Genomic DNA, 14,010 nt, shown 5'->3' with positions numbered 1-14,010 from the left:
TACATTACCCAGTATGACTGAAAGGAAAATTGGTATGACGTTTTTCATTGAAACATTAATAATAGCATAGTATAAGGATATCCTTACACTATAATCAGGCCATAATTCTTGTGCAAATAATTATAGAGAAAAATTCTCCCATCCATAGATTTCTATATCTTAAAAAATTAAATTATGCATTTTTAAAGTTGAAGGTTTATATCCCTAACCCCACCATTCTTTTTTCATTTGGAAATATAGGGAGGGCCATGTCTTTCATGAGATCAATATTTTTCAAAAAATTCGTGGGATAGGGGGTTGAACCTCCAACTTCAAAAATACATGGATTTACTTCATCTTGAAAGGGGAATGATTTTTCTAAATAATTAAGAATGATGGTCTGGTTGCAGTATTCTCCAATCACAAATTGATAATTCCTTCCTGATGTTTCAATAAAAAACAAAACAACCAATTTTCCTTTTAGTCATTCTGCTGAATAGGTAATAGAATGGCCTTTCATTTGATATATAATAATAATAAATATAAATAAGTTTATTGAAGCAGAAAAATATAACGAAAAACAGTTTCTGAAATACAATTAATTTGTAAGGTACGCAACAATACACAAATTACAACCCACAAAAGTATATACTTGTTCGAGGGGGAATAATATGAAAACCATAAACTCCAAAAAACAACTACCAATGAGTTTAGATAAAACAAATACAATATAAGTACAACAAAACAAATGTTCTAAACAAAGGTAACCCTGTTGAAAATTTTCCTCCAAAATTCATATCACAATCCATATATTCCCATTTGAAAAAAAAATGTTGGGGGATGAGAAATATCAAATTTAAAACTGCACATCGTAACTTGCTTTGAAAACAAAAATCGACGGCGCGAAGATTTTTCTTAATAATTCTTCGTACAAGAATTATGGGCTTGTTGCGTTAAATTTTTGGCACGCTGTATACAACTTGATTTTTTGACAAAAGGAACATACACTGGCAACTTAATATTGAATTACCGTTATTCTTTTTTTCACAGTTAACTAGATAAATACAAAGTAGCTTCTTGAAGGTACTGTGTATACTAATTTGTAAATCTAATGAATAGTGGAAATAGGATAACATAATTTAATATTAATTTAAATAAATTTTCATAAGGAGAAGGGCGCTCGTACTAAAGTTGAGCATAATAAAAGATGTCGAGTTCGAAGACGTCAAAATTATCTCCATGAAGTTGACTCGTCATAAAGCAATATTGGCCGACATGTTAATCATAACCTAATGACATAATGCTTGTTTTATATGGAACTGGTCAACCAAGTCATATTATAGAGTGTCCAAAAAACTAGCTCTAAAAAACCATTTTTGGTCAGCAGTCCCACAATCATTTGAAGCTCAGACGATGGCAGATATAGAAGCTTTTTTATGAAGCAATCAATTATCAATGATTTGAAGGGAGTAGGTACCTCGTAAAACAAAAAAATTCCTTTACCGATTCGAGGCTAGAACTCCCGACTTTAGGAGTACGTCAAAGTAAAAAATATTTATTTCGATAATTATGTACAGGGTGGGCAAATTTCGATGTTTTAGCATTACAACTTTTAAACCAGTGGAGATAGACAAAATCTGATACACCATTCTCGGTCTCTTTTTCTGAGAAACTAACAAGGGTATATTATTTATAGCCGTCTTCTTTTGTTTTTGAATTAAAAGCCAAAATTGGAAAAATGGCGATATCTCCGCTAATACTGTTGGTAAAGCTCTGAAATTAAAACATTATACAGGCACTTTTTTACGTAGAATCCAGTGGCTTGCTCATTTTTTCAACAGGTTTTTCAATTACGAAGCTATGATCCGAAGTTATGTTTTTTCAAATGGGAACACTAGATTTCTGTGCCATTTTCTGAAAGCTCAATTTTTCCTGATTTCAAAAATATATAACATAGTATGTTTTGTATCAATATAAATAATAGAAAATGATCAAAAACCTTTTTTTATCTTAGAGCCTCAATATTTCTATGGTTTCAACTGTTGATGATCACAGAAAAATGGAGCTTCCCATAACAAGAACAGTGTCCTTCCGCCAATCTGATTATTTATATGTTTTTCACTAATTTCTACAAAATTCGAATTCGTAATAGTCATATTTTCGTAACTATTTTTAGAAATTATATCTAGATTCGAATTTTGTAGAAATTAGTGAAAAACATAGAAATAATCAGATTGACGGAAGGACACTGCTCTTGTTATAGGAATCTTTATTTTTCTGTGTTCATCAACAGTTGCAACCATAGAAATATTGAGACTCTGAAGTAAAAAAAGGTTTTTGACCATTTTCCATTATTTATATTAATACATACCATACGATGTTATACATTTTTGAAATCAGGAAAAATTAAGCTTTCCAAAAAGGCATAGAATTCTAGTGTTCCCATTTGAAAAAACATAACTTTGGGTCATAGCTTCGTGATTAAAAACCCTTTTGAAATATCGAGCACGCCACTGGATTCTACGTAAAAAGTGCCTGTATGATGTTTTAATTTTAGAGCTCTGTTATCAGTATTGGCGGAGATATAAATGTTTTTCGATATCGCCATTTCTCCAATTTTCGCTTATAACTCGAAAACAAAAGAAGGTGGCCAAAAATGAATCCTACCCTTGTTAGTTTCTCAGAAAAAGAGATCGAGAAGTGGGTATCAGATTTTGTCTATCTCCTCTGGTTTAAAAGTTGTAGTGCTAAAACATCGAAATTTGCCCACCCTGTACATAGTTACTGAGGTATAGAGGCATACGGGGTCCTATCCATTGGACGAATATTTCACAAATTTTATTCAAGATCCCCTGAGATGATTTTTCAAGAATTTCTTCATTTTATCATACATATTCATATTCATACTTACATTGTTGCTGTAGTGGAGACACATAATTACTAGGAAATAAGCCGGATACACCATTCAACTCTCCTCTCCACCAGGCTTCTTCTTCCCTGGCCGTTACGCTAATAATGTCATCCTTATTAAAGGATAATTCGTCTGGATTACCGGCAGTATAAGGGTACAAGGCAATAACTTTATCTAAAAAAAAAAACTATGAAGTATTATGTTGGATAATGATGGTACACAATATCTTTTAAGCTTCTGAGCTCAATAATTTCGGAGGTTAGATGTAATATGTATATGGATATTCTTATTGGATGTTTATAATTTTGCGTTATAACGGGTGTTTTTTTTCGAGGTATATAACTTTAAGTTGGCATTACTTTTCAAGATGGCGACCGATTTAACAGCTGCCAAGTGATTTATTCTCAGTTTGGTTCGGCAATTCATCATGAATAGACTCACGTCTGAACAACGCTTGCAAATAGTGCAATTTTATTTCGAAAATAATGGTTCTGTGCGGAATACGTATCGCGCACTACGTCCATTTTATTTTGTTTAGCGATGAAGCGCACTTCTGGTTGAATGGCTACGTCAACAAACAAAACTGCCGCATTTGGAGTGAAGCTAATCCTCAAGTGTGTATGTCGAAACACCGTTACATCCAGAAAAACTGACTGTTTGGTGCGCTTTATGGGCTGGTGGAATCATTGGTCCGTACTTCTTCAAAAACGATGATGGCCAGAACGTTACAGTCAATGGTGATCGGTATAGAGCCATGATTACTAACTTTTTCATTCCTGAATTGAACAACCATGATGTCCAGGAGCTGAAGTTCCAACAAGACGGCGCAACATGTCACACAGCTCGTGCCACAATCGATTTATTGAAAGACACGTTTGGTGACCGCCTAATTTCACGTTTTGGACCTGTGAATTGGCCTCCAAGATCTTGTGATTTAACACCGCTAGACTACTTTCTGTGGGGCTATGTAAAGTCATTGGTCTATGCGGATAAGCCACAAACCCTTGACCATTTGGAAGACAACATTCGCCGTGTTATTGCCGATATACGGCCACAAATGTTGGAAAAAGTCATCGAAAATTGGACGTCCAGATTGGACTACATCCGAGCCAGCCGTGGCGGTCATATGCCAGAAATCGTATTTAAAATGTAATGCCACAAGATTATCTTGCGGATAAATAAAATTCATGTCAATCGAATAATCCATCGTTGTTTTATTGCAATTTAAAGTTCTATAGCTCTAAAAAAAACACCCTTTATATAAAGTCACTGTAACTAGCACTTACTGCTGGAGCCATCTATTGACAAAGAGCGGAACTTAGTTGCGCGTATTAATAAAATAATTCTTTTTATCAACAATGAGCTCTAAAATAATATCGCAGTAAATATTTTTCGGGTAAAACGTTAAATTTGCAAGAAGGCCCACAAAATCCAAAACACTGGGTTACCAATTGATCAAGCCTCAATTTCAATTTATGAGGTGCATATTACCAATTACAACTTCTTGTTGGATCCTTGTAGTTGAAACTGGAGTAGTTCTGCCACTTGCCCTTCCACTGCTGTTCAAAATTTTAACGTAACTGGCAGGAAACCATCCCACCTGTCTCTTTCTACCCTTCGCTTGCAATTCACCTTCCCACCAACCAGAATCGGTCTTTTTCCGGATCATGATCAGTTGACCCCTTTGCAAAGAGAGCTGTTCCTGACTAGTAGCTTGATATGGAGCAATAACTGACGCAATTTCTGGTTTCTTTGTCTTGACAATCTGAGGGGGCATGAACAATATGTTAAAAAAGCTGTTTTGTTTAAAACTTGTGAAGGGAAAATGATGGAGCAAATTAAGGAGAGCTTAAGCATTTTCGTAGAGAATATCAAATCAACAATTCTTATGCAACAAGCAATGAAAATATGTTAGATGATATATTTATGCTGTAATTAAGTGATTAGTAAAATGAAACAAAGGAATATCATCTGATATAACAGACAAATGAAAAACAAAACAATCTTATATTTTTCAGGTGTCCATAATAATTATTCCCTTTTTTTTTAATTCAATTTCTAAAGATGTGTATCAATTTTTGTATGATAAGTGAACAATTGTACCCTCCTTATAAACTCCACATTTTTATGAAAAAAAAAAAGATGACACAGACCTGTGCGCTGGCCGATATGGAAGAATCAAATGGTATTTCAGTAATCTTAGCTTCATTGATTTGAGAAACTTCATTGTCAGCCTGAGAATTTTCAATTGTAGTACTCATTACAGAAGAAGGCGCATCTTCAACAGCTGTAGATGTTGTAGACGTTGCATTCTAATGAAAAATTCAAATTTTGTTTAACAGGCTGTTAGAGTGGAGTTTCATGCATATTTTCTGAAGATAATCAGAAAGAAGGAAGATTTTTTTCTTATACTTATTATCTATACCTCATAAATTAAAGATCAATTCTTTAAAAGCAATATTTTCAAATGAGAGTAAAAATATAGATAACTCAATAACAAAATGAAAAATTGTGGCTAAACATAAAATTTTTTTATTCATTGATATATTCGTTATGAATAATAAACTGAATATTCCATGGTAAATTGATAAAAACATTCAGAAAAACTCAACTTTGAACAAGAACTATTTCGACTATTGAAGCAATGATCTTTTCCTTTGTTTCGAGAAGGTGCTGGACATATAAAACAGGCGGAACATAGCAATGATTTAATTATAACGGAGAAGCCGCAAGGATATATTTGCAGTGGAAGTAAACAAGTGACAAAGACAAGTAACTGCATCTGTTCTTTTTGACTTGTCAGTAATTTGAGGTGTAGATGAAAAATTAACAAACAACTCGGATTATGAATAATCACATGAAAACTCTTTGTGATTTGAAGCATTAATCTAAAGAAGATTAAGATCATCACCTAAATTGAAATGCGGTTAAGGTAAATAAAAATACACTTTGTTGTGAACAAAACTAGACTACAACCTTTGTTTTTCAAATTAGAACCCTATTTTTCAATAATTGTATTCTGCAAGACATAATAATGATAATACTCCAAAAGGATTATGCTCCTATATCCAATAATCTCCGAGTTATTTTGGATTTTCTTGATTTATGTTGTATGTACTGCACTCTGAAATTTGCCTTCATTTGTTTTGGAATAGGTCAATATTTCCTTTTCTGCATTATCAACTAACATTCTTATGCAACAGATTGGATGGATTCAACTTTCCATACAAAATAAATCAAGAAAATCCCAAATAATTGAGAAATTATTGTATTCACATACTTTTACTTTGAAGATATGAATATGGTAGACGCTTAGGATGTTGAGAATAAGTATAATGAACATTAGAGTGGCTATGCATATTCCTATTTTTCTATTGATATTTCAAAAACTATTCAGATTAATGCAACAGTTTGAATAAAAAGTCGATCAGAATTGATTGCTCAATTTTATCAGAAAAAAAATTTTGTTCTAGAATAGTTATTTATAATACAAGTGCAGAAGGCATTGATATTCTTCCACGAGTTCAAAATTCAAAAACGAGCCACGAAGTGGCGAGTTTTGGAATGAACGAGTGGTAGAATGAGCCTTCTGTATGAGTATTATACATTATTTTCTCTAATTCATTGCATTTTCATTGAAATTAATGAAATATTTCCATAAATATATTTTAGTGATTTTTGCATTGAAAAATGTTGGTTGGCAGAACTGATTTCTTTAAGGCAAATTGATGAATTGACAGATAAAGCCGTGGCGGAAAGTTCGGAGTACCAACATAGAATAATAAAATATAACCATGAAAACTGTGCGTTTCTGATATATTCTCGCAAGATTTTGTTCTAAAAGATGTGGAAGAATGAACGGAAAAGCCACAGAATTAGAGAAAAACTATTTCCATTTTTGTATAATAATAATAATAATAGAGATCTTAGGATTCAAGGTCAGAATTCAAATAGTCCCAGATCTCCAGAAAAGTCTAATAGGCACTGGAACTTGGGACGCCCTTTACATGTAAATTCGAATTGGAAATGGATAAATGAATAAGGGTTGTCTAGTTTTGGTATATCATTCCTGTAAATAATTGAAAATAAACTAGTTCAGCTATTGTAAAAAATTTAATCAACTGACGAATAGTATGAAGCAGTAAAATATCATTCTAAAAAGACACTGCTGGGAGATTCAACAAATATAAAACTTTTGTCAAATAAAGTTGAAGCAAAATATAAGTGCATTGCAAAATTTGTTTTATGAAATAGGACTGGGGTAAGTAATATTCAAGACTCCAATTTTTTGAACCTTCTGATTACTTGTAACCGCTAGATAATTGAATTGCAGAAGAAATTTAGTCCAGCGTTTTTCATTAACTATTTAGAACTGGTTTTTGCAAATGACAACTTGTTTTCACATTTTCAGTAAATAAATAAATAAATAATTTCCTATGATTATAGAACAACAGACCCTATTGATTTATTTGGCAATTATAATGGCGATTGGAGGGAATAAGATTTAAAAATTCAGACATTCCAATCTTTGAAGAAAAGAATTGATTAATAAAAGGAGCTAGTTAGAAATGATTAATTTGGGGTTATGAAATTATTTCAGAATAATAGAATAATAAAATAATATAATTTCGGACGATCTCGGAGTACAGAAATTCAAAAATTTAGAAAACACGAACACTATATAAATTTTGATTCGATTTTCCAAATGGTCCCTGATTCTCGATATTTTCTTTATTTTGAAATCCTATACTCAATGGGGGTCTTCCGACAGTGAAAATTGTCACTATTCAATGTCAATGACACAGTCTAACTAGAAAAAAAAAATCATTTGTTAATGCAGTGTTAAATGAAGCAGGCAATGTATATTGAATACTTACATTGACCTTCTGTACATAATTACTGGGAAATATCCCCACATTATCTTTCAATCGTCCTGTCCACCATTCTCCCTCCTGTTTTATCACAGCTATCACATCACCTGTATTGAAGGTTAGATCACCGGGTTCTTGAGACTGGTAAGGGTAATTAGCCACATAATAATCTCTTATAGTTTCAACCTCCACGGTTGGAGAAATAACATCTGTGCTGGTTGGTTCGATGGTCGCTTCATTGGGCTCAGATATTTCTGCTATACCTCTGAAAAAGCTTCATTTATCATATTAAATTTTTGTTGACATTACAATTCAACATCCTATTGCATGATTCGATCTTTTACAATCTATGTAAAATGTGAAAAATGCTTCAAAATTTCTACAAATCATGTCTGCCAACTTGGCGAATGCAGCATGTAAGCATGAAAGGTTAGAAACTAATGAAGGATGTCCGATAGATTTGAAAGACGCAATCACGCAGAATAAAATATTAGAGATGGAAAATACATATCTCAAGCAGTTCATAAGGGAAATCACAAAGAAGTACCAAATATTGCTACAAAAAAATAATCTTCTATCGGAGAAAATTAATTACCTAAAAAATATGACAAAAAGGTATGTACACAAAAAAAAAACAAAACCATCAATTATGATAAGAATATATGAAAAGAAGGTTACATTGATGCTTCGAAAGATAAAAAGTCTACCAAGAAAAGTACGAATGAACTACAACCTATGAATATAAAACATAAATACAACCTAAATACATTGAAAATATCAATAATAGAAAATGAAACCTATGAAAGTAAAACATAAACATAACCTAAAAAAACCGAAAATATCAACGATAAAAAATGAAATGAAATCTACTGTCAATAAAAAATCGGGAGAATTTATTAGCTTTCAATGGAGAAAACGACGAAAACCAAATATCGGAACAGGAATAACGGAAAATGCAACATTCAAATCAGCGAAAGCAAACAAGAAAATTAAATAGCTATGGATGTTCATTTCTCATATATGTAAATGAAAGTGTGGAGAATGAAGATATAAAGAAGTACAGGGTGTCCCAAATTCAATGTTCACTGAAAGCATCTCCAGGGCCGCCGCTAGGGGGTAGGCAGAGTAGGCGGTTGCCTAGGGCGGCAAAATTCAAGGGCGGCATTTCAAGTTTGATCAACAAAAATCACATGTGTAGAAATTCGAAGTACCAAATGAGATTTAATTCAGTCAGCAACAACAGAAAGGCTTACCGACAAATTTAATTAACATCAAAAACCATCAAAGGTGCCGCAATATACATTATACACATAAATATCCAGATGTGGCGTGATCCACTCATTGTGCTGTTTACGACTTATTGACACCTAAAAAGCACATGCACTCATCAGGCTTGTCGCTTTACGTTGCCGAATTTTATTGCCAATTGGGGTTCTGGATTCTTTTTTTTTTTCTACAATCAGAATGTTGATTCCTCAGAATGGAATGCAAAATATAAGAAAATAATTCCATTTCATCACTTCCAACTGATCCTTCATAAAAAATATAAGAAGTTTTATTATTTCATTGCATTATTTTATAATTTTCTTCATTTTTTATATCAATTATCTAGTGTTGGGCGTGGGCGCATTCGAATTAAATAATGGTTCATCCGAATCATCCGATTATTTTAATCGATAATCCTAAACAAAAAAAAAAACAAATTTTCAAGCTTTTCTAAATTGAAACTGACCTAGAAACCTGAAACTGCTGGGCCCACTCTAGAGGGGCGGCAACTAATGAAGGGCGGCATTATCTACTTTTTCTGGGAAATCAGGATTACTGGAAGACCGAATTAAATATTTTTTTTATTTAAACGAATTTCACTCATGATTTCTTTTATCAAATTTACTAATCTTTAACATCTTTGCATCGTGAATATCTGTAACATCTATTCGAATTTAAAATAATGTTCATTCGCATTATCTGGTTGTTCAATTCAATCATATCAAAGAAAAAAAAACGAAATGTTCAAGCGTTATAATATCTAGTCAAAACTCAGCAGATGGTTCTGAAACCTGAATTCAATACATATATATTTTATTATTTATTCATTAGAATTCAATTAAGCACGTCTATTGTTCATTGCATTCCACTTATCCTAAATCATCCATTGGATTAAAATTTGAATCCATAAAAAATAATACATTTTTTTCTTCCTAATATACTTTTCATGAAAAAGTGTGGAGTTTTTCACACTGAATCTTTGGAAACGAATTCACCAAACCCCACCCTCCCCGCTGCTTAGTACAAAATCCCAAACCTGAAAGGGTTCCATTTGTATTTTGGCCGGGCGGTAGAAACTCTTGAGCAGGCGCTGGACCCCGATTACCCAATATTAATTTTTAGCATTCTGCAGGGTAAGCTTCTGTTAGTGCGGTAAGTCTTAGAGAAAAAATATTCAAGAACCCTCGATCTCATTTTTCGAAATAATAAGATAATAGAAACCAGATAGATCGTAGATATCTTGATTCTTTCTTAAGTTACAGCGCGTTTCTAAAAATAACTGTTTCAAATATTTCGCTATATCTTGGTTTCAGCTCGAGATATTCGAACAATTCTGAAACAATTTTTTCAGTGATTTTTATGGTTTATATGATACTCATAAAGGATCATACAAATTAATTACCGTTTCAGGGATAGGAGTAAAAAATGAAAACTGATAACTTTAAAATAGCAAAAATCAGACTTACTCAAGTGGCTTGCTTTCTTGCATTCCGGTGAAAAGCGGAGGTTCTTGACTCACTCCCGCAGAAATACCTGCTCCCTCTATAGGTTCAACATAAGACTCAGGAAACCACCCAGTTTGTCCTCTAATCTCCCCTGCTAACCAGCCGGGTTCTGCATTTTGTATCTTTGGTACGTTGATAATGTCGCCTGGTTGGAATGATATTTCATCTTGATTTCTGGCAACAAACTCATACAAGGCCCTATATTTCACAAAATCAACACTCGTAATCTGTTCTGTTTCTGGGACAGAATCTGTTGATTGCCAATTATCAGTTGGCCAATCACTGACCTGAAATTAAAAAATTCTGTTGAATAAGCTGAAACTGTACAGTGCATCCCATTTTGGGTGAGACTGCCAGGTTTCTCGCTTGTTATTTAAGATAGAGCCTTGCGGTTTTCACGTTCCTGTCCTACTTTTTCGTGAAACTCAAGTTGGTCTAATCAGATTTTGCATAACTGTTTCCGTTCAAGAGATACAGGGTGATTTTGGAAATTGATACTTTTCGGACCCCTCCTTTATCTCCGAAGTTATTAGAAATAATGCTGAGGTAAAAACTACGTCTGAATCAGAATTTTGCGTAGAATCGAGTGGCGTACTCAATTTTTTTTTCGGGGTATGGTTTTGAAGATTCAACACAAACCTATATTTTTTTTCAATGGAACACCCTATATATCATTACTTCATTGAATTCGTTATTTTTTCCCTTCAAAATGAGATATGATACTTTATAGGTAGGATGGTCAGAAATGTTAAAAAAACACTAAAACATCAAATAATGATGATTTTTTGTTAATGAGCAATGGATTTTCCATATGAAAAAAGGATTAATTGGATAATTTTCATTTGTGATTTTTATTTATAGTAGAGTAAGCAAACAAATATAATACACTCATCACTAATATGAAAAACAAAACGTAGGTACCTACCTAATAGCAACAAATGAATAATAAAAAAATTCATAAACATTGCCTAATATCTTACAGATTAAACTGTTCATATTGCTGTCCATTTTCCCTAATACATATAATATACTACAGTAAAAGACATAACAGTCTCGAAGAACTTCGTGCATCAAGAGAGGCAGTTTTCCAGGATTTACAAAACCGCCCTTTATAATATTAAATGCACTCAGGCGTATTGAAAAGTTTTGTCAATTATGTATTAGAGGAAAATGGACAGTAATTTGAAAAGTTTAAGCTGTAAGATATCATGCAATGTTTATGAATTTTTGTATTATTTATTTGTTGCTATTAGGTAGGTACCTACGTTTTGTTTTTCATGTTAGTGATGAGTGTATTATCTTTGTTTGCTTACTCTACTATTTATAAAAATCACAAATTAAAATTATCCAATTGAACCTTTTTTTCATATGGGAAATCCATTGCTCATTAACAAAAAAATCATCATTATTCGATGTTTTAGTGTTTTTTTAACATTTCTGACCATTCTACCTATATAGTATCATACATCTTTTTGAAGGGAAAAAATAACGAATTCAACGAAGTAATGATATATAGAGTGTACCATTAAAAAAAAAATAGATTTGTGTTTAATCTTCAAAACCATACCCCGAAAAAAAAAATTGAGTACGCCACTGGATTCTACGCAGAATTCTGATTCAGACGTAGTTTTTAGCTCAGCATTATTTCTAATAACTTCGGAGATAAAGGAGGGGTCCGAAAAGTATCAATTTCCAAAATCGCCCTGTATCTCTTGAACGGAAACAGTAATGCAAAAGCTGATTAGACCAACTGGAGTTTCGCGAAAAAGTAGGACAGGAACGTGAAAACCGCAAGGCTATATCTTAAATAACAAGCGAGAAACCTGGCGGTCTCACCCAAAATGCACTGTACGTGTAATTTACAATAAGCATGTTAAATCATATTGAATCAGTCAATGAAGAAAGTTTTTAGTCATTCTAGGTTTTATGGGATCCCTTACAGAGAAGGGCAAGACTATGTACAGGGTGTTCTTTAACTACGGTACGAAACTTCAGAGGGTGGTTTGTTGGGTTGTTAAAAAAAAAGGTTCCTATGAATATATGTCCGGAGTTTCTTCGTTTCTGATATACAGTTTAAAAGTTAAAAACATCTGTCTGGCTTCGTTTGAAAATGGAATAATGATTTGAGACGTTGCAAACTTTCACAGTAAATTACAATTAGAATTTTTAATGAAAAGAATGGAATATAATGACAGACGGCTATTGGCCTATTCAAAGTATAGAAGATTGTCACCAGCATACAATATACAGGGTGTCCCATAAGTGGCACGTCACAGTGACACCGGAGGTAGGTCAGCTAAAGAGGGACCTAACCAGCCTAACATGACCCCAGTAAAAGTTGCATGGTTTTCGAGTTATTACCAAATTACGTTTTTTTAGTGAATTTTCACCTTTTTTAACATTGTCAGGGTCAGAATTCTGCTGGAAAGCTCTCGAAGCTTATTTTTTTTGTTGTAATGGAATCTTAAATAGTTATTTAAGATGACATGAGTATGATTCTGTCAAAAAGTTATGTGGATTTCCGTAAATTAATGGATAAATCTTGATTTCAATTGCTAGCAAAACGAGAACTTCGACTTTGGAAACCTGCTGTGAAAAAAAAATCCTTGAAACAAAACGAGCAAGTAACATCAAAAAATTGGGCATTTTACACAGATTTAGAAATGGTACAATACACGAATCTTATGCCCATAAAACTAGGTATTTTCATCATTTTACCGATGCCCTACTTAACTAAGTTGAAACTAGGAACCCCGCTATCAGGTAATTTTGCCACTTGCTATGACATTACATTTGATACCGGGCTTTGTTATTATTTGTTAAAGTCACAATAGGGAAAAAGATGGATTAGGGGAAGCGAAAAAGGAATATTATTGAAAAAAAGGTAAATTAATTAAAAACAGACTTAACTTTCGATTATTTATTTAATTCTTAAATCTAACTTACAGTAAATGTTCAAACTGTTTCCCTCGGACTCTAAAGCATAAATGACACCGTTTTATAAAATTACGATTCAATTTTCTTAAACTAATTTCCGATATGGTCCGGGCTGCGTCGAATACGCGTTCACGCAATTCTTTCTCGCTTCTTATTGGTTTTGCATACACTTTGTCCTTTAAACATCCCCAATAAAAAAAATCCGGTGTCATTTATGCATTAGAGTCCGAGGGAAACAGTTTGAACATTTACTGTAAGTTAGATTTAAGAATTAAATAAATAATCGAAAGTTAAGTCTGTTTTTAATTAATTTACCTTTTTTTTCAATAATATTCCTTTTTCGCTTCCCCTAATCCATCTTTTTCCCTATTGTGACTTTAACAAATAATAACAAAGCCCGGTATCAAATGTAATGTCATAGCAAGCGGCAAAATTACCTGATAGCGGGGTTCCTAGTTTCAACTTAGTTAAGTAGGGCATCGGTAAAATGATGAAAATACCTAGTTTTATGGGCATAAGATTCGTGTATTGTACCATTTCT

General features: G+C 32.9%; 1 protein-coding gene across 5 annotated transcripts in view; it reads right to left on the bottom strand.

The window, feature by feature from the left end:
- Nucleotides 1–14,010, bottom strand: part of LOC123673974 (intersectin-1) — a 34,813-nt gene that overhangs the window by 9,781 nt on the left and 11,022 nt on the right. For 2 of the 5 annotated variants that reach the window (XM_045608769.1, XM_045608767.1), the window contains exons 9-13: nucleotides 10,494–10,819; nucleotides 7,768–8,035; nucleotides 5,044–5,202; nucleotides 4,382–4,655; nucleotides 2,891–3,064 (exon numbers count right to left, since the gene is read on the bottom strand). In XM_045608769.1, coding sequence (XP_045464725.1) covers nucleotides 2,891–3,064; nucleotides 4,382–4,655; nucleotides 5,044–5,202; nucleotides 7,768–8,035; nucleotides 10,494–10,819 — 1,201 coding nt within the window. The remainder of the gene's footprint in view (nucleotides 1–2,890; nucleotides 3,065–4,381; nucleotides 4,656–5,043; nucleotides 5,203–7,767; nucleotides 8,036–10,493; nucleotides 10,820–14,010) is intronic. The other 3 variants (XM_045608771.1, XM_045608768.1, XM_045608770.1) reach the window with 2 other exon arrangements.

This window comes from Harmonia axyridis, chromosome 2 (assembly GCF_914767665.1).
Source record: "Harmonia axyridis chromosome 2, icHarAxyr1.1, whole genome shotgun sequence".
NCBI lineage: Eukaryota > Metazoa > Arthropoda > Insecta > Coleoptera > Coccinellidae > Harmonia > Harmonia axyridis.
Note: the sequence above shows the minus strand (reverse complement) of the source record. Positions and strands in the feature narration are given on the sequence as shown.